The sequence below is a fragment of the Pezoporus occidentalis genome, unplaced genomic scaffold (assembly GCF_034315485.1).
Source record: "Pezoporus occidentalis ecotype Australia unplaced genomic scaffold, CSIRO_AGI_Poc_V1 ctg1, whole genome shotgun sequence".
NCBI classification, from domain to species: Eukaryota; Metazoa; Chordata; class Aves; order Psittaciformes; family Psittacidae; genus Pezoporus; species Pezoporus occidentalis.
In genome coordinates, this window is record NW_026912778.1 from 4,596,381 (window position 1) to 4,623,462 (window position 27,082).

The following is a 27,082-nucleotide window of genomic DNA, read 5'->3' on the forward strand; positions in this document are numbered from 1 at the left end:
TTCTAGGAAGATTAAACATTTAAATTCCATTTGCGTTTCTCTCATTTTAATAATTAACTGAGTATCAGCCTTCAGAGCACGGAGGTATTTCCAGGATGCCCCAGATGGTATAATTAAGGAGCTGAATAGTAGTAGGTAACACACCTCCAAATGAGATTGTTCAGTGTGGAGAAGAGAGGACTCTGCGGAAAGCTTGTTGCGGCCTTTCAATAAATAAAGGGCATTGTAAGAAAGATGGGGGGAGCCTTTTTACCAAAGCCTGTAGTGACACAGCAAGAGTCAACGGTTTACAACTGAAAGACAGAAGACTTAGATTGGACATTAGGAAGAAACTGTTTATAATGAGGGTTCTGAGACACTGGAATAGCTTTCCCTGTTAGTGGAAGATGTGGATGCTCCATTATCAGAAGTGTTAAAGACCTGATGGGCATCTGAAAAACCTTACCTAATGAAAGATGCGCCTGTCCACAGCTAGGGAGTTAAGGTGACATTTAAAGGTCCCTTCCAACCAACACCCTTCGATGAGTTTGTAAGTCTATGCCAATATGTCAGCATTAACACAACCCCAAGCTTAAATTACATTATGATCTTACAGCTGTAGTTACAGGCAGTCAACACCGGCCGTACCTCAGCCCTCTGCAGTTACTCGGCTCTAGCTCTGCGCACTCGCACGTCTCTCAACCGCCACCGCCGTGTTGGCGCCGCGCTTCCACAGAGCGCAGCCCGAGGCAGCCTCTCAGTGCTCGAGGCAGGACCCCCGCACAGCGCCTGTCCCAACACGGCTGCGGCGGTGCCAGGGCCCGGCACGCGGCCCTCACGCACCTGCCAGGGGGCGGGTCCCAGCACTCACCGCCCCGCCCGGGGCAGCGGTCACGCACGGACAACCCCGCGCCACGGACGGCCCCGGCTGCCCTGACTGGACAGCAGCCGTGTCAATCCCGCCTTTCCCCCAATCGCCAGCGCGACTCTCCTTGCCCCTGTCCTCGCGGCCGGGTTCCACTTCCCGGAAAGTTGGCGGTTGGAAGCGGAGGTTGAAGTTGGACGCTTGAGGGGTATCGGGGTCTCTCCCCGGGGCCCGCCGCCTCCAGGCGGGGCCGCTCGTTGCCGCCACGCTGGAGGCGGCGGGACGGCGCGACGAGCCGGGGGCAGCCTGCGAGCCGGGCCCGGTGCAGCGGGGCGAGTCGAGAACGCCTAGTCGGGTCGCCTGCGAGCCCAGGCAGCAGGAGTGGCGGCCCCGTTCTCGGCTGCCCACCTACTTGTTGCAGATGGAGGCCAGCCTGACGTGCGCCGTGTGCCTGTCTCTCTTCGAGGAGCCGGTGACGCTGCCCCTTTGCTCGCACAACTTCTGCCGGGACTGCGTGCTGGAGTGCCTGGCTTCGGCCGAGGCCGCCCGCCTGCAGCAGCAGCGGGGTCAGGGCCAGTCCCGCCACTCCCGGGTGGGTTCGGGCGCTGGCAACGACGTGGCCGGCGCCCGGGTGTCGTGCCCGCTGTGCAGGAAGCTCTGCCCGCTGCCCCGGGGCGGTGCCGCCGCGCTGCCTGTCAACACCACCCTGGCGGAGTTGGTCAGGCTCTACCGATCCGGCACGGCCGGGACCGCCAAGGCCGAAGAGGCAGAGCAGGGGCCGGGGTTTCCACTCTCCCTGCAGGCTCTCGGGGGAACCTGCCAGAAACATCCGGGACGGCTGGTGCAGCTCTACTGCCGGATGTGCCGGCAGGCGGGGTGTGGGCTGTGCGTCTCTAAGGAGCACCAAGGCATCTTCCACTCCGTCAACCTCATAGACGCTGTGTACCAGGAAGAGAAAGTAAGTGCGGCGCTTCCTCTCCGCGCCAGGGCTCCAGCTGGGAGGTTGGGCGCTCCTACAGTGTATCCTTCCTTGCCCGAGGTGCTTCTACTCAGAAATGCAGGGGAAAATGCTGTGTAGTGGGCAGGCGAGAGGCAGCGAGGGATTGTGCCTCTTTGAACCAGGTGGTCGGATTTGCTTGTGGAGTACCGGGGTGTGCAGTCAGACGTCATCCACCACATACAAGGGACCAGGCGATTTACAGTGCCAACAGATCTGAACCCAAATTAAAAAGCATCTGAAAAGTGGGGGGGGAGGGGAATGAAGGAGGGAGTGTCTTGTTTTAACATACAGACCTGCATTCTTCGCTGATAAAACACACCGATGCTGAAAGTTTATTGCATGTCCAGATCCAGTTTTTCCAAGTTCAAAACAAAAGCCCCACCCACAGATACTTTGTTTATAGGCTGTCTAAGCTGGCGTAGGTAATTTGGGTCACAGATAATTACATATTTAGAAACAGATGGGTTAGGTAACTAATAATAAATGTAAAACCAAAATGCACTCCTGTGTGAATGAATGAAGAAAGCAACTGCCTTGCCTAATGTTTGGTTGGCTGACTGTAGTGACAAGTGGTTGTGCTTTTTGCCAAAATTAGGTAGAATGAGCTTTTTGTGCCCTATGCAAATGGGGTGCAGGGTGGCAAGGCGTGCATCGGTTCTGCTATGCAGTATTGGAAGCTGCTGCATGAAGCGTATAGATGTAAAGGTTTAAGTACACTACTGACTATTCTTTAAGCCAAGAGCTGCTTTTGCACTGATTTCTCTCCCACCTCTCCCATCACCAATTACACTTCACTCTGGAAACCCAGGGGAAATAGTCTTTGCAGTAGGCTTCTTACCTAAATCTTAATGGCACTGTAGTGAGATGAAGAAAACACAGTGATAATCTTAGTTCAAAACCAAACAGTAACTGGGTTGTGCACAGCTTTCTGTGTTATCAGTGTGAAGCATAAAAGCCTGTGAATATGGTTTAGTTGCTTGTCGAACTGGAATAACAGTGTTAACACTTACATTGAGATAGATACGTGTGTGAGGGGAGAGGTGGAAAACTAAGGCTGAGGGAACCAATGTTTTAACTATAACCCTGTAGCAAGTCTAGCAATATGTATTGTAGGTGAGCATTCCTTGGAGAGAGAAATAGCCAAAGAATTTTGTGTACTGAACCAGGAAAGCGCTAAATGCTATTAAGAGATCTTTTGAATCACAGGCTTTCTTTAATGTGTTGTACAGAGCATGCCATGATATGATCGTAGATTACCACTGAGATGTATTTACTTTATGGAGTAGATAAAGCAATGATAAGCATTTCAATTGTCTTGCAGTTAATCTTCTTCAGCAGTCTGAAAAAAATGAGAACAATAAATGAGAAGCTGACGAATGAAATCTCAAATCAACTGAATGATATGGATGTGAGTTACAGATGCTGGATATTATATATATGTGTGTGTCTTTGTTTCTTTTCTTACGGTAGGTTAATCACAACATGGGGCATACTGGTGCTTTTTTGTGGCATAAATGTGCTCTGAGCTTCCTCAGGGAAGTGACTCCTAGTGACTCCTCATCCTGACTAGGGAAGTGTCTAAAGACATTATTACTGTGTTTTCATCTGGTTTTATGTTTTGGTGCTTCTAGATGGTGCTGAACAAGGACGCTGACATGATTGCACTGGAATTCGGAGAAATCTTCAAGACTCTGGAAATGAAGAAACAGCAATTGCTAGAAGATGTTGAAAATCAAAGAAGTAAAAAAGAAAAGGAATTTGCGATTTGGAAGAAAATGAAGGAAACTCACAAGAAGACCATAGAAAATTTTCTGAAAGATTGTGAGGAGCTTGTCCATGAGTGTGATCCTCAGCGTTTCCTAGAGGTGATGGCCTTTTTCTTATCATTTAATATCAGTTGTATAATGAACCTCAAATATAGCCTCCTGTATTGTAGGTTATGATTATGAAAATTACTGGATCAGGGAAAACAAATTCAGCAAACGAAAAATACAGACTAAAATTATTTAACACTTCATATTTTTTATAACAGTGCTTTTCATTTTAGAAAAGTTGAAAAAACTGTCTTTGCAGCTTATATTTAGTGAGTTCAGTAGACATTTAGGCTGTTCACTGAAAACTACTTAAATTGACTGTAAAGGGGCTGCTGTAACACTTGCTATATTATATTAGCAGCTGTGAAAGTTTTGGTGCAGATAGGGAGCAATTTTCTAGTACTGCATTCAAAATTCTCCCATTTACTTGCTTTTTAATATTTATTTTCAAGTGCTTTGTTAATTAAGCACTTCTGTTGCATCTTTGAACTTGTAAGACACTAAAAATGCTGTTTGGGGAAAGATTGGTGGCAGGTTGGTAACTTGTCAGTGCTGCACAGCAGGGTACCATGTTGGGTTACCCAAACTAAGGCAATTATATTGATTCTGAAACCTGTGAACTTTGCACAAATGTGTGCAGTGGAAATAACTCAGCCTATTTAAGGCTAGCTTAGGTACTTCTGACATACAGTGTGTTACGTAGTATATATGCTTCTGTGTAAGTGACCCTGAAAGTCTCCCTCACAGTGTTCAGGGGAAGTGCAGGAAAAAAACATACAATCTGATTTAGAGATGAATGCTAGAGGAACGCAAGACACAAGCTTTATTTTCACTGTTACCTAAGCTAGGAGACATCTTTTCGTAACGTTTTATGTCCAACACTGGCTGCAGTTGTACAGAGTTTAAGCAGATGGTAGATAAGGAGCAAAATACTTTAATAGCTACTGAATTTTGTGTTCAGTTTCAAGGTTTGTGCTTTCCTAAGAAACCGCAGCATATTCTTTCCTGTAGTGGGTCTTTTTGCTGCTTTCAGGTAAATCTGAAGCTAAGAAAGTACTTAGTTTGCCCAAGTTTCTGGTAACAACTTATTGAGGAAAATTTTACTTTTACCCAAAGTAAAAGTGACTTCCACTTTTGGAAGGAATATTCTGACTCCAGTGAGTAGTATGCTTTAAATTCACTACCTTCTACCTGCCCCCCATAACAGCACACAACTCAGTGAGGTGGGGTTTTGTTATTTAAGAATTAGTACAGTGAAATCACCAGGATTTTAGGGGGAAGCAGTCTATAATCCACTTGGTTTTCTACTTTTCATTGCCCATTCTTTGGGAAGTGTCATTTGACTACAACGCAGTGCACTTCATACTGCCCTTATCTGGCTGATTTCAGACTAAAAGACAGCTTTTTTTTTAGTCTTGGTGTAACAGTGCCATTAGAGCAGGTAGCAGATGCTTTCCTCACCAAGAAATACAAAGCGGTCTTTCATTTGAATGTTTACAAATACCTGAGTATCCAAAATGAATGAGAACCATACAGTTCATGACTCATTATTTGAATACCTTCATTTGGCTCTGAAGTAGTGCTTTTTGTCTTTAACACAAAATATTACAAAGTATATCATTGACCCAGACACACTTCTTTATTTTTACATTTGGATGCTCTCCTTTTTCCTCTTAAATGTTAACAGGTTTATTTCCTATAGTTCTATGAAATGAGAATGGGAGTTCAGTCTCTGAAGTGTTTTGATAAGGCAATAATCTTTTGAGAGCTTGAGTAAAATTAATTTGTATCTTACAAATTCTTGTTTTATTTATAGGTGGCCTGTGGCTTGAATGCAAGGTATATATTTCTTTTTCATGCTTTGTTAGTTTTAACATTAATAGCTAAGAAAATAGTTACTTTGGATATGGTCAGATATAGTGACTTAAAATGAAAGTAATACTTAGAAATTAAGACATTATAATGCTTTCAGATTTTTGGATGCTCAGTATTGCAAAGTTTAGGAAATCTGTCAATTTTAGTGGTGTGCTATCTAGGATTAGAGATAATCTTTTGAGCTGCATCCTGCAAAAAACTGAGTCTAGAAATTCATTATACACAGTGACTGAATATTTTTTAGATATCTTATTTAAACTCGGGAACACTGAAGCATCCCTGCAGATTTAACCAAAATCATTGAGTTTAAGAGCATGTATGGAGATCCTGCAATGTCTTCATTTTTGTCTGCAGTGCAAATACCCTGTATATTTCTTCCTAAAGATTCTTAATTACATTTCTTACGACTTTTTAAGCAGAGTTTAAGAAAGAATATTGGAAAAGGAGTTCCTTAAAATATGTTGTGATTCAGACTAACATTAGCAACACCCTCTGAAGAAAAGGTATAATTTAGATTCAGATATAGCATGCTAAGAAAAACAGGTGGAGGGAGTGTTGATCTCTGCTTAGCTTCAAGCACTACATCTTGCAACTTTGTGTATGAAACCTAATTCAAGGAAATTGTCAGATAGTAAGTTTTAAGAAAAAAGATTTAGGAAACTGGACACTTAATTGAAGACTTTTTCTGATTTTTTCTTCCCCTTTGTGTTTTCTTTTCAAACTTATTTCTTTTATTAGGCAGGTGTAATTTAGTTGTTGGCATGTGAACCTTAAGAAAAGTATTTAAGTTCTGTGTTGTTTTTTCTTTTCCAGAATGAAAACTCAGCTTGACCTGATGAACATAGCATCCAGCTACGAAAAAACACCAGAGTGTACTCAAAAGAAGATGGATATCAAACCTGTGGTTAATAAAATCTTGGCTTTGAAGTTAATGCCTGTTAACGAAGGCACTGATAAAGGTAGGGAAGAAGGACCTAATACAGGACAAGATTTGGGAAGTCATCATAGCAGCATTCTAGTATCTGAAGGGAGCCTATAAGGATGCTGGCTAGGGACTCTTCATTAGGGACTGTAGTGATAGGACAAGGGGTAATGGGTTAAAACTTAAACAGGGGAAGTTCAGATTGGATATAAGGAAGAAGTTCTTTACTGGAGGGGTGGTGGGGCACCAGAATGGGTTGCCGAAGGAAGCTGTAAATGCTCCATCCCTGGCGGTGTTCAAGGCCAGGTTGGACAGAGCCTTGGGTGACATGGTTTAGTGGGATGTGTCTCTGCCCATGGCAGGGGGGTTGGAACTAAATGATCTTAAGTTCCTTTCCCACCCTAACTATTCTATAATAGGAACCTGCAACTTGTGGAGCGAATTGCTAGTAAACCATCTGCATGGCAAAAGCATGGAAGTTCTTAAAAAGCATCTGAGCAAATTAATGGATGATAAATTAATCAAGGGCTTTTAAATATGTTTTATGAATGTGCTTTCTCTAGAAAGTCCCTAAGTTACATTTTTGGAACCTGGGGGAAATACAATTATCCTGTATAACCAGTATTGCCCCTGTAAGGAACATGTTGCTGAACTGACGGGCATCTGTTGTAGTGTAATTGGATGTTAACTATGTTCTGATTAAATGCTTTTACCTCATAGGACAAAACAATAGGTTTTTTTATTAGGGCACACATCTCTAGGCATTTAGAATGCCTTACGTAGGCCTCTGGCTTTATATCAAAAGTTTGACGAGTATTGAGGTCTCACTTCATGCAATGTACTTTTAGTACTTATTAATTGGAATCTGTTTTAGATGCACGGGAACCTTTCTGTATTTTCTATACTTAATATGCTCTCCATCACTATTTTTTTTGTAGTAGATCTGCCTTCTGGGGGAAACGAGGACTCAACAAAAAAGACTCTATTTAAAAATAACATAAAGCAATGGCAGGACCAGAAGAACACACCCAATATGTTTCTTGTAAGTTACTGACTATGGGGCTACAAGACTCTTGCTAATTTGTCAGAGCCTTGGGCAATATCGTCTAGGGTAAGGCGTCCCTAGCCATGGCAAGGGGGTTGGAACTAGGTCATTGTAAGGTCCTTTCCAACTCAAACCATTCTATGATTCTATGAATTCTAATGTCTGCTGCAAAACACTTTTCAGCCTCTAGCAGGACAGGAGGAAGCACTGGCAGATGGCAGCAGGATTTGTACTCACCTAATGTCAATATCGGAAATATCCACGTCTCAAAACATGAGTCATGAGGTATGATTGAACATCTGTTATAAATATGGCCAATTTGCTATTTGTTACGACACAACTTTAAGTTTGTCTAGCCATTTTAAGTTTGTAGAAAGAGGAAGTCATCTGCCTGTGTTCTATTTTCTGAAGATTATAGAATTTATTCTTCTACGAGTACCTAAATTCCTACTAATTTGAAATGAAACTGAATCCAGCTTCTTTTGGTTTCGTTTCCAATGATCTAGTTGTACAACTGCATTTTTTTCACTTAAGAGTTCCATATGGGTGGCTGAGTGAATTTTTGTCTGTACAGAGTGACTCTAGTTTTAGTTGGTAAAGCTTGGCTGGCAGTGCATCACATGATCCATGTTCCAAGAACACCAGCGGCAGGTGATTAAATTGAAAAGCTACTTTGGTCCTTTAAAGACAGAATTATTTTTCTTTTGCATTTCTTTTTTGAGCTTCTTGAGAATGCCAGTTATATACTTACTGTATCTAGGGAGAAGAAAACCCACAGACACCCACCCAAAAAAAACACCACCACAAAAACACCAAAAAACTGCTGAACACCACAAACCCAAAACATCATTTACATTTGTCTCAGGTGGTTATTTTTCATGGCAATTTGAGAATGTGTCACTTAATGTCTAAGACGGTATTTTTTTAGCTATTTTTTGTTTTGTTGCTGACTAAATACAGTTTTCTGTAGTCTTCTATTTTAAAACTACTTTCATCATGGTTCATGTGCATCTTGTTCAGTTGTTTTAAGACAAGGTTTTTCCATCATGACTCATGCTCTGTTGCCTTCCAGCAGCAGTGGAAATATACATCATAGGTGCTAGAGAAATATGAAATCTTTTCTTCAGTCTTACGTGAGTTTTACAATGCCTGAATCCACAAATACCCTTTTACTTAATGGGATTCTTTGCTGTGATTGTAGGAGTTACGTTACAAATTCTATATGGAACATCAGAAGCTCACCAGTGAGGTCAAGACACAAACTCTATCTGGAAATAAAAAGTATAAATTTGGAGGTGCTGGGGCTTTGAAGGCTAGGTCCTCAGGAACTCCTTTTGCGTCTTCACCTCCCAAAGCAAATAGTCCAGATAAAGTGAAAATTGGAATCCTGCAAAGAGCAGATGGCTTTGAGAAAAGCTTTTCTGGATCCAGTCATCACAACATCCCATCCACAAATATGAACTCTTCTGAAACAAATGGTGACTTAAAATCATTTCTTGAGAGAATTTCCCAGGAAGCAGCCACTCCAGCCGTAGAAAGCTCTGAAGATTTAGGACCTAAAGAAAAATTGCCAATGCAGGAATCAGCAGTTACTGTTTCCAATGATATAGACACAAATTCTAGCACTTCATTTGGCTTAAACCCAGCAGCCGCAGCAGCTGGTACTGTTTCAAAGTCAGAATGTCTAGATGTTTCTGCAGAGGGACCTTCACCTTTTACTTTTGGTGCCTGTAACAACTTTGTACCCACATTTACTAAAGATGCAGGTACATTTTCCTTTAAAATCAAAGACACAAAATTCGTTTTCCCTCAGTTTTACCGTGGAAAATGTGATCATGCAGATAAAACCAACAACCAGGATGAAAGCAAATTTGGAAAACATGGTCCTGTCGCCAGACCCACAGTTTCTGATGCTTCATCCAGTCCTGATTTAGACTCAGTAGAAAGCAAGAAGCCAGGTTTTTCATCTCCCTTTGGCAATTCAGTAAAAGGTGGTTCTGCAGGATCAGGAGTCAGCAATTCATTTAAGGTTTTACCACTATCCCCATTTTTTAGCCAATCTGAGAAGCCATCTGACAAAAAAACATCATCTCACGTGAGAGAAATAACACTTTCTGCAAAGGAAACTGCAGGATATGGAACACAGGAACCATGTGTCTCAGGGGAACAAAAAGCCAACACCTCAGAATCTGCCACAACTGTAGCTTGTAATACTTCAGAGACCAAGACTGCAGCTGGGGTGAATGTCACCAAGTCTCCCATCCTCCCTGCTAATTTTGTATTTTCATTCAAAAATACCTGCTTCTCATTGCCCTCACCAGTGTTTTCATTTGGAAATACTGCCAGAAATACCTCTGGTTCACTGACTTCCTGCATGGTTCCGCCTGGAAATGGTACTGAAGAAGAGAAGATGAACTCTGACGAAACACCTCTGAATGTAGGGAAGCCTGTATCTCCAGAGAATGTGGAGCCTGCTTCTAGACAGAGTCAAACAAATTGTGAAGGTTCACTCTTTCCTATGAACTCATCTAAGAAAACTGAAAGTGCAGGGACACTTCCTGATGGTAGTAATTCTTGTAGTCAGCCTTTGTCTTCAGCCATCCTTCCTGTTAAATATGAGAATGCATCTTCCACTCAACTTCCTACAGCAACAAAACCAGAAACAAAGGTAAAAGAGGAAGAAGGTGAAACTGTTGCTGAAAACAGCTGTTCCTGTCCTAGAAGGGAAGATGAGCCTGAGTCTGTACCATGTCAGAATGCAGCTTGTTCTGGTCTTGGCGCATGCAGTGATCCATCTTCAGGAAGTTCTGTGTTCATGGTAAAAAAGATAGGAGGACTGCCAAGTGACAGCGATTCGGACACGGAACAGCTAAGTCAAACATCTGTCTCTACTGCTAGCAGCAGTGAATCAGAACATTTTTCTGTTTCCGAAAACAAAATATCTGGTAGAATAAAATCTGAGAAATGACAAGAGAGTGAAATGGAAGATAGCTGTACTTAAATAGGCTGAAATTAAATAAATGTTCCTGAACACATTAAGAAGTTGGGGGATACCTGTCATTTGACAGTTGTTGTTATCAAAGTCTGGCCATATGTACTGTATCTTCAGGAATGCAGACCTTCAGAGAAGCGCCACCTGGGTGGGTGTGTGTGGGGTGGGGAGGATGGGGATGGGAGTGGCTCAGGCAGTGGGTTCAATGAAGCCTCAGTGACGAGGAGCAAGGTATTGATGTTTCAGTACAGCAGGACGTGCACTAGTGTTACATTAGTAAGAGAGCACAGACACTAGCATTCTTGTCATGGGGAGGGAGGGAAGGAGGAAAGCCACAGAGAGAATAAAGCATTTTGAAGGGCATTACTGAAAATTGGGTTGCATATCTCCCTTTAGCTGTGGGTTTGGGGTTTTTTTCCCAATGCTGTATTTAACGTATATTGAGGGTCTAGCTCCTAGTGACATCTCAACAGTTTCCCTTAGGCTTTTGAAATGGAAGCACCACATCAGTGGTTTTGTTGCACATTGCAGAAGCGTGTCAGCTGTACCTTGGAAATGCTGCCTTTATGAAAAGTAACTGTCACAAGTAGTTTTCACTTGCTTTTGGCAAGTTTGGGAGTCAGTGGACAAGATCTTAACTTGCTGTTTGGTGAAAGTGTTAGGAGGATGTAGCTTTTAAACCACAAAAATCTTTTTAAAATTTGTGTAATCGTAGGAAAAAAAGGAAAACGGCATTTCTCACTGTATTAATGATCTCATTGAATTTTTAGTCTTTGAAATATGATGTGAAGTGAGGGCAAAAATACCATTTTAATGTTTAATATCCCTTTAGAGTTTTTCTCAACTAGAAGTTATCTTCGTAACTTCATAAGAGAAATATTACTTAAGTTTAAATCTCTGTAAAGCTTACCAATATACTTACTATGACAGAATACTTAGAAATACTGTTCTTGGTTTAGAAAATGTGGCCTCATTTCAAGTTGATTCGAGTTAAGTTCTTTGCCTCAGTTTTGATGTGGCAGTGCATTCCTCTATTAAAAGTGCTGAAAAATGGTTTCTAGAATTTATAAAACTTACTATCTTCCTTTTGCATCTGCTTTCTAGTAAGGAAGGTGCTGAAAACTCTGTTGTTGGTTTTACTGTTATGTTCATCTCTTAAGTCTTACTGTATGTCAGTTTTTCTGCTAAGTATTGCTCTGTAGCAGTAGACATTCTTGTCATGTTCTGCATGTGTAGGAGAGAAGCGTTAAAAGGGTGTTGCATTAAATCACTGGAAAACAAAGGCTGAGCATGATAATGGCACAGTGCCATGGATGGAGGTTGATCTCAAAGTGGAACAATTTTAGAGACAGATAAGGCACCTATAAAACTTGTTGCCAGGTTGTAGAAAATGGTTGTTCTCTGCTACAGTGAAAAAAAATTAATCCTAATGAGTAAGGGTGATTCAGAAACCCTATTGAGTTTCTTAAGACAACATCTTGTCTGTTCATTTCTATTAGTAATGTTTCATGAGAGTTTGGTAAAGTTAACTTTAAAGCAGATACCTCATCTTTTAGTGAGAAGACACTGTTACCATAAAGCAAATAGACTATGATAGTCTGGTTTTGAGAGCAGAAATTGTTGGTATGTGAGTTCAGTACAGTCTTAGGACTGCTTTTCAAACATGGCAAGTTGTTGTCTAAGTGCCTGATAACTCAGCATTCAGGTTTTCCAGGGCATGTAAATGGTAAGCAAGCTGTTTCACTCGCTATGGGTCACAGTAATTATAGTCCACCAGGTAACAGATAAGTAGAATTACTGATTTTTTGAAGTTTCACAAGTTGATTCCTTGGTCAGTGTAACTTAATCGACTCCTTACTAAAAGCTGTAACAGGAGTGAGGTGCTTTCCATATACATTATTGAAATTGAAACGTTCCGTTGCTGATGCTTTAAGAGACATTACGATTTTCAGCATATAAAATTAGTACAGTGTGACAGATCTAGTAAGTTTGTTTTTCAGCCAGGATTTCATGCTTACTGGTCAAATAATGGAGAACACAGTAGGACCAATTTCTGACTTTATTCCTTGGTCAATTAATTAAATTAAAATTAAATTGAATTAATCAATTAAAAAGATTACTTCATTTATTTTGGGAAACATGAACATGGAAAGGTATAAATGAGGCCATTTTTACTCTAGTTGAGGAAGAGCTGTAGAAGATGTATCTGCATATGGCATGACTTGCCAGACAGTAAAGAATAATTTGAGTAAATTTTATTTTCCAGGCAGAGTTAGATCAGTCTTTTTCTACCACTGTGATCCATTTCTGTCATCATTTTGTTTCACACAGTAAAAACACTGAAGAAGTTGAAGTCAGTTGATGGTAGTTAAGCTGCGCTACCTGATTACGTACAGGTTTCCCTCCCCCAGTATGTCCTAGTACCATCTTGCATGTAGTTTAATGCTGCCTAAAGAGGTTTCAGGTTACAGACTTCATCAATGATCATTTAAACACCAGAGGTAATTTGAAGAAATGGAATTCTGAATTGTCCTTAATGCACATTTTGCTCATTATCAACAGAGAATAATTTGCATCACTGTCTTGGTCATCACTATAAATTTGTGCATGACAATGAGGACTGTTGATAAAGCCTAATTCTCCAAGGCTACCTGAGCATTAGTATGTATGTAATATTTTTTCAGACTATAAGTACACTAAAATGTAGCGTTCAACTGAAGAGTTTTCAGTAATAATATGATGTCCTGGGTTCAGCAGTAGCAGTCATGTTTCTCCTTCTTAGTAGTTGGTGCAGCGCTGTCTTTTGACTTCAGCCTGGGAACAGTGTTGATAATACCGATGTTTTCGGTTGTTGCTAAGTGATGTTTACCCTGACCAAGGACTTTGTGAGGCTCATGCTCTGCCAGGGAGGAGGGGAAGCCGGGAGCAAGCAGAGACAGGACACCTGACCCAGGCTAGCCAAAGGTATTCCATACCACAGCACATCATGCCCGGGGTGGGGGGGAAACTGAGAGTTACCCAGAAGGACACAGGCTTCCGGGTGGGACTCGTTTCTTGGCCGGTGGTATCGTATTCTCTTCCCTTGTTATTTTCCCTTATCATTGTTGTCGGTGGTGGTAGCGGTGGTGATTTGCGTTGTACACTGGTTGCTGGACTGTTCTTGTCTCAACCCATGGGAGTTGCACCCTTTCGATTCTCCTCCCCATCCCTTTGGGAGCAGGGAAGGTGAGAGCCCCCGGGGGGAGGGGGGAGGGAACCTCGATTGCTTCCAGCCTGGCACCACTCACTGGGAGTGAGTGAACAAGCTGTCTGGCTAGGGTTTAAACCACGACATATGAAAATATTGTTGAAAACTCTTATTTCCAGCAAAACCCAAGAGAATAGTTAGGAAATATATTTCACTAAACTCAGTAATTTGTATTGCAAGGGACTTTTTGACCAGTATGGTAGAGGTATCCTGAATCTTTTTGACGCTTATGGACAGGTTGGGTTAAAAATGAAGCAATTCTAGATATGGTTGTAACATTTTATTAATCATACTACATTGTACTGATATAAAACTCTTTATACTTAAATTTTGTAGACTAAAACTGCAGACTAGTTTAAAAGTTTTTATAATGATTCGTGAAGGTACTACTTCAGAATTTCATAGAAACCTTGGAATATAATTAAAACAATCTATTTGATTATGATTGCTAAAGTAATTGCTGAACATCCTTCACAAATATGCTGAAAGTTTCCAGTGCTGTCCTACTGAGAGGCTAATCTCACCAGTTGTCAGAACTGCGACATTTGTTCAGCTTGTTTCTGAGAACTACATTAACATCCATATCACTGCCTGGGGAAAAAAAAAAAGTGCCATTACCTCATTTCTTAACCTATGAGAAACAGTTACTTAGTCATTATTTATTTAAAATGTCAATATATGAAGGTTCATTTTCTGAAGTAAACTTTGTATTACTAGTATTGGATATTACTAAAACTTGATTATAAAACATATTTGATGATTCTGACCTAGTCACTTCCTAACTTAAAAGGCAGCTGATCTGTGTGGTAAGACTATTACGTACTGCTGCTTCCTCACACACACACCCCTTTTATCTTCAGATAATACACTGCAGTTTCTTTGCATAGATTTCACCCAGTTGTTGAAATGCCAGCAGAACGTTGTCATCTGGATCATCACACAGTTCACTCAGTGATGTGCTGGGGTTAAAAAAAAAATAAAGAAGACATTTAATTTTAAATTGCTTTAAAGATGAAATACCTATTGTATGTTAGAAACCACAAGTTTATCATACCCAATAGACTTAATGATGAGTACAAACTCCTTGAGTGCATAGTAAGCATCTCCTTCATTTAACCTGAAGAAAGAAAATCCAAAATTAGCATGGATATGCACATGCTGTTTCTTCTTTAATAAACCCTGTCATGTACATTGGGTAAGGATGCAGAGCATATGCCATGGCCTCAGACACTGACAAACTGGTTCCTTAGTACTGTGTTGAAAATAATGGAATCACAGAATGGTTTGGGCTGGAAGGGACCTTAAACATCATCCAGTTCCAACCCCTCTGCCATGGGGGGAACCCTTCCAGTAGGTCAGCTTGGTAGAATGAAGAATGTGATTCTACAATGTGTATTTCCTTACCTCTTCCCAATGTGGCATTAGTGTCAAACTCTGCTGCTGTAACCACAATAGTGCATGGAATGGGTACTGTAATTATTCTTGGAAAATGCTTTGAAGAGTTTACAAAATAGGCAGATAATATTATATGCTCCCAACAGCACCCTCAGGGAGCAGAGTGAAGTGGCATTTCATTGCTCATAAGTTACTGGCTATGAGCATGAAGGCGAAATAAAGATAGTTGAGATAGAGTGGTTGGGAGAGGGAACTTGTGGTTGGGAATGAAACAGGTATGTGAATGGCTTCATTAAGAACTGCAAGCTAAAAGTTTTATAAAGAGAGGGATTTAATGAATGAGGTTACAGAAGGCTAGTGAGAGTCAAAACCAAAAGTGATCCTCCTGTGTTCCTTATGCTCTAGATTTTCCTTAATTGAAGTTTTTAATTTCTTTCACATTCTTTTGCCTGTATCTTTTAACACTGAATTCCTCCTTTAATCTGTTTCTGTCTTCATTATTTGACCAAGTTTTTGACATCTCTCTGCTACTATGTTACCATCTTCCAAACTACTGCATTGGGCCTGCCCATTTTAGGGACTTTCCTGATCTCTTTCATAGTGAAAAAAAAAAACCTTGATTAAATAAAACTTCCAAAGAGCCTGTCAAAATAACCTGCATCACTGAAGTCAAGACTTCCCATTTATGCTACTGTTTTGAATACCGAGCTAATACTTTACAGTTAATGCCATTGGACTTGCATATAGTATATGTTTTATTCTCATTAAAATAGTTGACCAATCTAATCAGGTTTAAAGCTATTCCATCCCTAAGTCCTGGAGGAAGAAGTCTTTAAAAACAAAAAGATGTACTTGTTTACCCTATTGTAAACGATGTTGCCACTTCACCGTATTAAAAATGGTAGTACATACCAGTTATCAGTTGTCAATGCAATCAGGGATCCATGCTTATAAAAGTCCAGTGCATATGCATTGAGTGGCTGCCTTCTTCCTTGATTATCATACTTTTTCAAATAAAGAAGGGGGCAGTTTGTGACATTAATTCCGAGGGAACGTAAGAGAGCCTGAAAAACAAGAAAGTATCTGTTGAATAGATGAAAACCTGTGGTTTTCTTTACGTGCCTATTTTGTCAAACCTTTAGACCACAGCTGGGAAATTCCACACTCCTAATCCTGTACCACTCCAAAAATCTGCACAAGAACATGTAGGCTGTAGACACAGGGAGAGTTTGTCAGTAAAGTGTCTTGCACTGCTAGTGCAGCTCTGAGTCATTCCAAGTCATTTAAAGTTTGACTGGGCCACTGGACGTCTCTTGAGTTTTAGATGACGATGTTTCCATGTGTAGATAATATGTTTAGATTCTCTCACCGAAGCTTTGAATATAATAGTAAACCTTAAGCATGGAACATTTTAAGGATGAAGGCAAATTTCAAATCCCCAGTCAGAGAAATTTCATTTTTTCTACAACAGAAATATGAGTTGTGATAATTCCCCAATGCTACATGGCCCATATAGATGACCACAGGAAAATACAAGCTGGCAATAAACATGCTGATATAGTATTAAAGTACTTTACTTGTCTTGGAGTTGAAAGGAACAGAGGCCCTCTATTTGTGGGTTTGCATTGTAATAATGTGGTACTACTCAGTGCTGATTTTGAGACCTTTCAAATTGTTTCTCCTAAAGTGACACTTGAGCATGGGGTCACCATATTACAGAGGCAAGAAGAATGTAATAATTATTTTTATTGACCTATAATAAAATTCTGCCCCCCATGAAAAAATAACTTACTTTATTAATGTTCTCCCCAAGAAATAGATCATTATCAACCATTCCAGAAACACACGCAAAAGGTGAGATGGCAGATATGCTTTTGGTGGTGTCCATCAAGTAAGATGCTAGTTCAGAGCCATGCCAACTCTTGGATGTAAAATCTAGACAAAGTTTCAAGTACAAGGTAAGCTATGCAGACTCAAGCTCCCTTTCAGCAATCAATTTTAAAAGCCAGAATTTTTTCAGGCAGTAGATAATGACAGGACATACAGTTAATCTTCTAAATTTAAACCCTTCTTGACAGATGTTTATTTCTTTTGTTCATAAGAATGCCTACACACTTGATTACAGAATATAAGAAAGAACTTTCTAATGGTGAGAATGATTATGCCTTAATCCCCCCTTGCAACTTAAGCTTTTCTCCTTGACTCATCTGTAGCCAAAATTGCTAACAGCACAAAGTTACGCCAAAACCAAAGAGAATGTTAGTTCTAGAAGACTTATTTTACCTTCATCTTTTATTCTGTCCTACATTGAAGAAAAACAGTTTTTCAACCTGTATGCACATGTCTTAATTGCTTGACATCTAATAATATTTTTTTATTGCTAGCCTCTGGACACCCAGCCAACGTTTTTCTTGAAGTGTAGAGCTCTAAAGAATGAGTATTCTAACTGAGGGCTTAAGTATGTGAAGGTCACATGTTTTGCTCTGCTTTATGCAACCCATTATGGATTTCTGGTTTTACGACATACGGAATTTCAGCTGGTTTATGGTCTGCCTGTAACTTCAGTCACTGTCTATAGAAGACCTGTCTTCTATATATTTGCACTTTTGATTTTCCTTTCCTAAACAGAAACTTATTCTTTCTTTCCATATTAATAATGATACTGTCAATCCTTGTCCTACAGTCTTTTCTGCTGTGTGTTATAGTAACTATGCTGTAGTTACGCTTGTTGTAATGAAATGAGAGTGAAACCATATTAACACCTCCATTTAAACAAGAAACTTTAACATTCAAGTTAGAATTTCCTATTCAAGAATAGGAAATACAATTTTCATAGCTCATATCCTGGGTAAAAGTAGCATTAGTAACACTAACATAGATAAAGAAATATATATCATGTAATACAAGGCAGTCCATGCTTTGCTTCTCTCATCTGGCATGCCATCATTCTTCTCTTCACTTCCTACTGTTTTCAGGTTACGTATCAAGGTGTTAGGCCCTCCACTGTAAAAATAAGCAATCTTAAACTGATATGAAAAAATGGGATTTCAGTATAGCATTACTAATGTTATACCATGATGCAGCACTTTCCAGTGGTCAGTACTGGAAATGGATAACTGCTATTTACCATCTCAAGCAGTATGTTGTATTCAGTCTTGTTTTGCATTCACCTTATCTATTTATCTTCCCCAGTGCCTCATCTTTGTATTAAGTTGACATTTACTTTACTATAGAACTTTTTATCACCCACTTATCACCATACTTGAAACTCAAAGTAGATGGCAAGATTTGGTAGCTTGTAAGGCGATTTGGGCTTTTTCCTCTTTTTTTCTGTCTCTGCCATTTGTACAGAGCAGAGAATAAAAAAATCAATCCACCAGTGTAGGAAAAAAGAGGATGAATAAATAGTTACCTGTTATAATTAAAGTGCTTTCCTACTTTTTTGAAGGCTTGTTATTTTCAGAGGAGCTAGGCAATGGGAAAGTGGTGTATTACACTGCTTTTATATCTCCCAGAAATTAACATGAAATTATGTAGTAGGTGATATTTTTCACCCAATGGCAATCCATATTGCATAGTAATTTTATAGTCATGCCTCTTCATGCTGCTTTGGTTATTGAACATCATCACTGGCATAAGTAATTTAGTTGAATTAACAAATAGTCTTTAGTTGTTTCTTCAACCTTGAGGCTGTTCAGATGTTGAAAATCTAACCTTTATAAGACTCTAAGCAGGCATTTGAGGATCTGCAAATGTGTTGATGATTAGATAAAAGGGCTTTTATTCAATAATATATTTTTTCCTTTTATAAAAAGGTCAATTTGATTTTTATTTCCCCTACAAAACAATAAAATACCAACTAAAATTAACCTTTTCCTATACAAAGCTTCTGTATACAACAACCTATAATGCTTGTAAAACAAAAGTAAAATAGAAATTGTATCTCTTTATTAGCATGTCTGAAATCACAGTTCTTTTTCTTTACAAAATAAGAACCTAAATTTCCTAATGCAATCAATTTCACAAATTATGAACATGCACTAATTTTTCAACTCCTACCTGTCTTTGACAGTGGAAGTCTGTATTCTTGTTCCATATCTGCCAGCTTGGCAGTTGTCAGAAGAAAATGAGCAAAATTTTCCTCCACTTTTGTGTTGTACTCTTTTACAGCCTCTGCAAAGTCTTCTGGCAGATCTTCTAGAAAGACCTGAAATAACATGCCATTTGTTGCTTAATTCAGCTTATTTCTCTGAAAGCATCAGTTCTAAATTGGTGCATATAGAATGTCTTTGTACACACATAGCATATTAGTAGGAAGAAGGAAAGAGTACAGCTCCAAGCTTTACCCAGCTTGTCAGGCTCCCCAGCCATCTAGAATTGATGGATCTTAAAGACAAACATGAATTTCATGCAGAAAAAGGCATGGAAGACAAACATCAGGTATAAAATTCCTAGATTTTTACTCACACAGTACTTGACAAACTGTTTTATTAGAGGTGTTTCAGCTCCCTAAAAAGGGATTTTTGAAGGGCTGCCCTTCCCAGTTCTTGTTTTCCATATCTTGGTGTTTAACAGGTTCCCTACCAACATGACAGACACGGCTGCCATTAGCTACAGTACCAGCCACTTCTCATAAGTTTTCATCTTGGAATGCTTGCTGGAAACTGGCCACAGAAACATCTTCACCTGGAAGAAGTTTCCCTTGTTCCAGCCATAGCTGTGTCCTCCAGAAATCTAAAGGCTTTGCCTAGAAGAGCTAATAGGAGCACATGACAAACATTTCACTTTCTGCGTGTACCCACGGTGGGTTAACTTTGTGCGTAACATGAAGTTTAACCATGCCAAGTGCAAGGTCCTGCACCTGGGTCAGAGCAGTCCCAGGCACAGCTACAGGTTGGGCAGAGAAGAGATTCAGAGCGACCCTGCGGGGAAGGACTTGGGGGTGTTGGTTGATGAGTAAATGAACATGAGCTGGCAGTGTGTGCTCACAGCCCAGAAAGCCAACCGTATCCTGGGCTGCATCAAAAGGAGCGTGACCAGCAGGTCGAAGGAGGTGATCCTGACCCTCTACTCTGCTCTTGTGAGATCTCACTTGGAGTATTGGGTGCAGTTCTGGTGTCCTCAACATAAAAAGGACATGGAACTGTTGGAGCAAGTCCAGAGAAGGGCCACGAGGATGATCAGGGGACTGGAGCACCTCCCGTATGAAGACAGGCTGAGAAAGTTGGGGCTGTTCAGCCTGGAGAAAAGAAGGCTGCATGGAAACCTCATAGCAGCCTTCCAGTATCTGAAGGGGGCCTATAGGGATGCTGGGAAGGGACCCTTCATTAGGGACTGTAGTGATAGGACAAGGGGTAATGGGTTAAAACTTAAACAGGGGAGGTTTAGATTGGATATAAGGAGGAAATTCTTTCCTGTTAGGGTGGTGAGGCACTGGAACGGGCTGCCCAGGGAGGTTGTGAATGCTCCATCCCTGGCGGTGTTCAAGGCCAGGTTGGACAGAGCCTCGGCTGACACGGTTTAGTGTGAGTTGTCCCTGCGCATGGCAGGGGGGTTGGAACTTGATGATCTTAAGGTCCTTTCCAACACTAATTATTCTATGATTCTATAACTAATGTTAATGCTGACCCTACTAACACTGTCCCATTTCTGGAAAAAGCTCTAACCCTAGTGTTACATGCCACAGAGCATGCTGGTGTCGTTTTGGGTCTCACAAAGCTACAGGCTCCCTGGTCAGAGACAGAGCTAACAAAAGTGAAGAGAAGTAATAAACTGCCATTTGGGGAAGAGGTACTTGAGTTGTATAAAGAAACTTTGTGTCATTTATACCTTTACATTTTGCAGTATCATGACAGGAACTATCATCGTCTATCACCACTGAAACACTTGAATAAACTGGTACTTTTCATTTTAATCTGACACTCACTGTTACTTCTATGGTTAAATGAAGACTTCTTTATCTGGTAAGTACATTCTTCATGATTCTAGCTATTTGTATTGTGTGTAAGTTTCAAGGTGGTGGAGGGGGGGAGGAAACAACAGACATGGTTTGTGGCAGGCCACTGTGAGAAGAGGCCCAGGGCTGCTCCACGACAGACACGGCCAGCTGCAATGGCAGCAACATGGGGCAAAGCTGAGCCCACCAGGCACAGGTGCAGCACTTCTAGGAAAACTTCATTAAGAATGGGTAAAAAATGTCAAACAGGCAGAATGAGAAGCAGCAGTGCCAGCACCAAGAACAGAGAAGCAAGGGGAGGAGGTGGAGATTCCTCTGCAGCCTGCGGAAGAGACCACAGTGGGGCAGAGATTTCCCTGCAGCCGTCTCAGTGGAGAGGACTATGCTGAGGCAGATATCCACGTTGCAGCCTGTGAAGGCCTCCACACCAGAGCAGCTGGATGTGCCCTGAAAGAGTTACAGCCTCTGGGAAGCCCACACTGGAGCAGGTTTATTCTGAAAGACTGCAGCCCACAGAGAGGACTCACACTGGAGCAAGAGTGACATGTGAGGAGGAAGAGGCAGCAGAGAGAGTTAAGAACTGACCACAGCTCCTCCTTTCTCATTTCCCATCAGCCCTGCACTGCTTGGGGAAGGGGTGGGGAAGGTGAAGGAGTCAGGAATGAAGGAGCAAAGTTGAGCCTGGGGAAGGAAGGGGCAAGGTAGTGCTGAAATTTTAAACTTTTGTTTGTCACTACTAAACCCCATATTAATTGGCAACACATTAATTTGCCACAATTTGAGGCAGTTTTGCCCATGATCATAACTGGTAAGTGGTCTGCCTGGTTTTGTCTCAACGCACCAGCTTTGCCATCCTATGTTCTCTCCTTATCCTGTTGAGATGGAGTATTAAGAGAGTGGCTGAGCAGGCATCTACCTGCTGGCGTTCCAGGCTACTGTACATCCATAATGACACTAGTCTGACAAAACGAAACAAATGCTTTGAAGTGGAACATGGCACAAATTGCAGTAAAGACCAAAGCTTCATCTACCTTTGACTGGCAAAATGTGTGTTTGTATTTCAGTGCGCAGGCTGGAAGGTATTTTCTCCCAAAGAGGTTGGCTAGAATGAGCACGAGCTTTTCCAGGACATTTTCTGAAAAAACAGTTGAACCTGTGTCAGAACAGAAAAGTTTTGGGTTAAATATGAAAGTGGAAAAGGAAAATAATAGTAATTTTAAGGAAAAACTAAACAAAACCCAGTACCTCCTATTCAGGAGTTCTCTTCCCAGCTGCCATTGTCATGACAGAGGTTATGCTGGCTAAAGATCAACTCACTACATACAAAAAACTCTGCTAGATAATTAAGCAACTAAAAATATGTACAAATAAATACTGTATTCTTGTATGTTCATATCCCGCAGCACATCTCAGTGCACACAGTGTGTTTGACTCATGTAATGAGACATTAGTAGTACCTAATTTTTTTTAATCTGTTGGTATTCGGAGTGGTCATCCACCTTATTGTCTATAAGATTCAAATATTGCTCTGGAGTCACAATTATTGATTTTTCTACATATAGCATTCTTTCTTACCTTACCGGAATGTTTCACAAACAATACATTTAGGTTCATGATACCAACATCGCCATATGTATGAGAAACATGAGCATATGCTGAGTGTGTAGGGACAGAGGCCAAGGATATGAGGATGAAGGCTTGGCAAGCAAAATATGGTAGCAGCAATGAGGCATCAGAAAATTTCAGAACCATTGGGGTTGGAGAGCCCACCACAGACTACAATTAAAATGCAGAGACTACTATTTACCTTTAATTGGCTGGCACAATTTGTGGAACAAACCTTTCACAAGAAAGCTCACTAAAACGAAATTTGAAGGTTCATGATAGTACAAGTGTGTCACAAGTCCAGCAAATCCTATGGGTTTACCTTCTTGATCCAAGTAGCCCTATTGAATTTAAAAGCAAAACACCCTTAGTTGTGAAGGGTGACCTTGGATATGACAGAAATATAGAATGGTGGCATTCAAAAGAATAGTCCTTCAACCTAGTGCATGGGTACCTATTGAGAACATGCAATTTCCACTGAAAGGCAAAAATCGGTCCTTCCTAAAAAACAAGTCATCAATTTGTCCCACTGCCTGTAGTCCTGAGCTGTAAGTCAAATGGAGTCATACATAAAAATTTTCCAAAATGGTATCCATCAAAAGTTAAAGTATTATTATGGAGAGATACACCAGTAAGTTACAGTCTTCTCTAAATTTTTGTTACAGATGTAATTTCTTTCAACATTATGGAAATTGTGTCATCCTTAATATGCTTTAAACCCTTGCTGTTTCACATGCACGTATCTTTATATACAATAGAAACACACGGCTCTTACTTGCCTAATCAATTTGTAACTACATAAACCACACCACAAAACTTTTCCTGTTGAGTTTATTCCGTAAGTAGCTCAGAATTAACCTCAAATATAAAGCACTCTAATTTTATCCATTTTCTGAAATTTCTAAAAAGAAATAGCCTATTGCTATGAAATATAAAGTATATGGATCTTCAAATAAAAGCATACTAACACAAATAAGAATCTGTAGATTTAAGAGCTCTCCTTCATGAGAATGAGTTAAAACCTACCTCTTTGATCAGAAATTGCAAGGAAAACATAAAATAGATTTTTAGTATTTGAGCATATCTTTCTTTTCTGAATGACATCAGCGAGTGCTTCAACACTGACAATGCCTGGTCAAACAAACATAAGAAGATAATTTAGAAATCCAAGGAAATGCTGATACTGTAACAAGCAAAGAAATATAATATCCAGCTTTTATCTTTGTTTCAAAGGTTTCCAGGGTAAAAATGCTGGGTGGGGTTATGCTGTAGTTTTATGTAAATTGAATGCTTAACTCCTGGAAATGCTTGTGAAAGAAGTCCATCATCTATCAAACGTGTGCTTATTTTCTACATTTATGCTAAGGTTTGTAAAGTTAATTATGTAGAATTCATATAGAGATCTAAAAGACAAGGATTTAAATATCACTTTAATATCACTTTAATATTTTAACATAGAAGTTTACCAATGTACTTTGTTATCTTAAGACCTATGTCTGTGTTTATTCAGTAGGTCCTTGAAAATAGATGTCTGAAGTGGATGTAAAAAACCAGATCGTCTGGAGGCAAGAGGTCCTCAATAATTACAAGAGGAGATCTCTGACCAATTTGTAATCATGGTCATGGGTTGCTTACTTATATCACTGCATTAAGAGGCAAGAATAAGAACTTTTTGATTCCAAAGAGTTAGTAACAAATGAGTTAAATTTAAGCAAGTGAGTAACATATCAAATTTTCTCATTGCTTCAATTGAGATAGCATTTCATAGCTCCCCTTTTCCCTATGGAAACGTATGCTCACACTTTTTCCCCAAATAAAGCTGAAATTTTAAGTATTGGAAGACTTCCTGATTCTCCAAGTTAACACAACTGTTGCATAGAACAACAGTTACTGTCAGGAAGGTATTTTTACTCAAATAAATACCTTCCTGAGAGTAGCATTCTGATGACATGATGATAACATCTGTTGCAAAGAATAAATGCATAAAAGTGGACTATACAATACTGTGGAAAAGATGGCACAGATACTAGAAGCAGTATAGCAGAGTATGCAACTTCATTGGAGGCAGATTGCTTACTTCTGAAGTATGTAACTTTCTTGTCATGTTAAGGAGACATTTCATTAAATTACTAGTAAGAAAAAAAAAATTAAACCTTTGCTTTGGCATCTTCTTTGTCATCAGCCTTCGCAGCCAACAGCATCAGTCTCAATATTAAGGAAATAGTCAGAGGAAACTGGCCTTTCAACTCAGGTATGTTGGATTTGATAAGTCTTTCAACTTTAGGCATTGGGATATCATAGAAGAACACATTTCCAATCATATCATATCCCCGTCGTCCAGCACGTCCTGACATCTAAGAATAAAATAATTAATAACTATAACAATATTATTAATTTTAACATAAAATATAGCTACATTGTGTATGCTGATATCATCTACGCAGTCTTAACAAAGCATTTATGCAGAATTATTAAAATAATATGCACAAAATATGCTGTACCTCAAATACAGCTGGTTTATACAAATGTGGTGGTTTACTTCTTAAACTATTTGATAGAAGACCTAAACACTGGTCCAGATAATTACATTCTCTCACATGTCCTTTCAATATTCATATTTCTCTAAGGTAAGTTTTAAATTTGTACCTGCACACCAGATTTGTTTTCAAGTTACATTTAGCTCTGAATTATTTCTGGGTAGATTTGGGGCAAAGGGTAGTCCCAGTATGAATAAAGAGCAGAGAATATGAAAAAGGAGTACAGAGGAGCTTCCTAAGGAAGTACTCCCTTGCCTGGATCAATAGTTATTGGACAGGTCCATTGTGGGGACTTGCCCTTGTACCAGATGATGTTACAAAGCTGGAGTCATACCATCTATGTGCAGCAGAAGGGAGATGCATTTAGGTCTGGCTACTGCACAGATCCACTCACGCTGACTCTGACAGCTACCTGCCATCAGCTGTATCTGGCCTATACAGCCACCTGAACCAGAGGCAAACTAACAATACTTCATGAAAATGCAGGGTTGCAAAGTAGTACAAGAGCAGGAAATGAAGGGGTTAGAGTCTCTCAGCCCACCCAGTAAACTTGTGGCATGACTGGAGCCATTCTGCTTTATTGCATTTGCAACCTCATTTACACACTGCTGTGCTGCACTGTGTGGAGTGCAACTTCCCAGATGGAAAGAACTCAAATGTACTTAATTAATCCAGTCAACAATCTTTCTTTTCCTGATTAAATCCCCACTGCATGTTCTTATAGTGTATTTTTCACGCATTTGTAAAACTTTGGCTAGAACAAAACAGCTTCTGTCTTTCTGGCTCCCACAGTTGAAAGCTGAACCTATTCCTTTAATTCACTGGGCAACTGTAATACTTTCATTGTTGAACTAGGTCTTTAGACTACATCCATTATTTGTGGGCTGACATTTCCAAACATTAGTGAAGTCACCAAAATGAACAGCTGCAACTCAGAACATACCCAGAAGCATGTGTAAAAGATGTTTTTTCTGAATTTGTGTGTGATGACAGCTACATTTATGCTGTTCCTGTAATAAAAAGTAGGTGTTCTATTTCCATACCTGTCTGTAATTTAGGGCATCTAAAAAGACAGAATCTTCAGCAAAGACAACAGATTTACATGGCATGTTGATTCCTAGAGCAAGAGATGAAGTAGCTGTGACTACCTGTAAGATATCAAACATGAGTAATTCTATTAGAAATAGCAATATCCATTTAAATAGAAAACAAAACTACCTGTGTTATCCAACTTATCTCAACAGGAATTCTACTATTATTTTTTATATAGGTAAATATTAACCTGATGAATTTAACATAGTGATGAACATACATGAATTTGACTCCTTAGTATAGTTCATATAGCTATTCTATATGCATATCAAACTTTTGTATCCATCTTTCATGGAATACAAATTGAAATATTGAACTAAGCAGAAATTCAAATATTCCATGAAGTCTGTACAAAATACTATAATCCTATAGAGTGCATTTAATATGTTCAGTTAGCTGCTGCAGTAAAAGACAGTAAAAAATGTTTCTATAATTACATTAACAACAAAAGGAGGGCTAAAGAGAATCTCCATCCTTTATTGGATACGGGGGGAAAACATAGTGACAAAAGATGAGGAAAAGGCTGATGTACTTCATGATTTCTTTACCTCAGCCTTTCACAGTAAGACCAGTTGTCCTCTGGGTATCCAATACCCTTAGCTGGAAGATAGCGAGGGGGAGCAGAATGAAGCCCCCATAATTCATAGGGAAATGGTCAGCAACCTGCTACACCACTTGGACATACGTCTATGGGGCCAGATGGGACCCACCCAAGGGTACTGAGGGAGCTGATGGAAGTGCTCTCCAAGCTATTTTCA

General features: G+C 40.1%; 2 protein-coding genes across 7 annotated transcripts in view; one reads left to right on the forward strand and one right to left on the reverse strand.

Moving 5' to 3' along the window:
• The window catches only part of LOC134161556 (uncharacterized), a 49,839-nt gene extending 39,266 nt beyond the window's left edge, over positions 1 to 10,573 (forward strand). Inside the window, exons 1-8 of one of the 2 annotated variants that reach the window (XM_062614564.1) lie at positions 985 to 1,802; positions 3,166 to 3,252; positions 3,476 to 3,709; positions 5,475 to 5,497; positions 6,347 to 6,492; positions 7,397 to 7,497; positions 7,684 to 7,785; positions 8,702 to 10,573. In XM_062614564.1, the coding sequence (XP_062470548.1) occupies positions 1,266 to 1,802; positions 3,166 to 3,252; positions 3,476 to 3,709; positions 5,475 to 5,497; positions 6,347 to 6,492; positions 7,397 to 7,497; positions 7,684 to 7,785; positions 8,702 to 10,468 (2,997 nt within the window). In that variant the 5' untranslated portion in view covers positions 985 to 1,265 and the 3' untranslated portion in view covers positions 10,469 to 10,573. Of the gene's footprint in view, positions 1 to 984; positions 1,803 to 3,165; positions 3,253 to 3,475; positions 3,710 to 5,474; positions 5,498 to 6,346; positions 6,493 to 7,396; positions 7,498 to 7,683; positions 7,786 to 8,701 lie in introns of those variants that run through there. The other variant, XM_062614637.1, reaches the window with a different exon arrangement.
• DDX60 (DExD/H-box helicase 60) overlaps positions 1 to 27,082 on the reverse strand; it is a 305,952-nt gene that overhangs the window by 247,958 nt on the left and 30,912 nt on the right. For 2 of the 5 annotated variants that reach the window (XM_062614932.1, XM_062614759.1), the window contains 10 exons: positions 26,276 to 26,380; positions 24,849 to 25,049; positions 23,722 to 23,826; positions 22,898 to 23,036; positions 22,122 to 22,243; positions 19,194 to 19,341; positions 16,927 to 17,069; positions 16,047 to 16,198; positions 14,794 to 14,856; positions 14,005 to 14,698 (listed from right to left, as the gene is read on the reverse strand). In XM_062614932.1, the coding sequence (XP_062470916.1) occupies positions 14,596 to 14,698; positions 14,794 to 14,856; positions 16,047 to 16,198; positions 16,927 to 17,069; positions 19,194 to 19,341; positions 22,122 to 22,243; positions 22,898 to 23,036; positions 23,722 to 23,826; positions 24,849 to 25,049; positions 26,276 to 26,380 (1,281 nt within the window). In that variant the 3' untranslated portion in view covers positions 14,005 to 14,595. Of the gene's footprint in view, positions 1 to 14,004; positions 14,699 to 14,793; positions 14,857 to 16,046; positions 16,199 to 16,926; positions 17,070 to 19,193; positions 19,342 to 19,751; positions 19,882 to 22,121; positions 22,244 to 22,897; positions 23,037 to 23,721; positions 23,827 to 24,848; positions 25,050 to 26,275; positions 26,381 to 27,082 lie in introns of those variants that run through there. The other 3 variants (XM_062614849.1, XR_009964105.1, XM_062615043.1) reach the window with 3 other exon arrangements.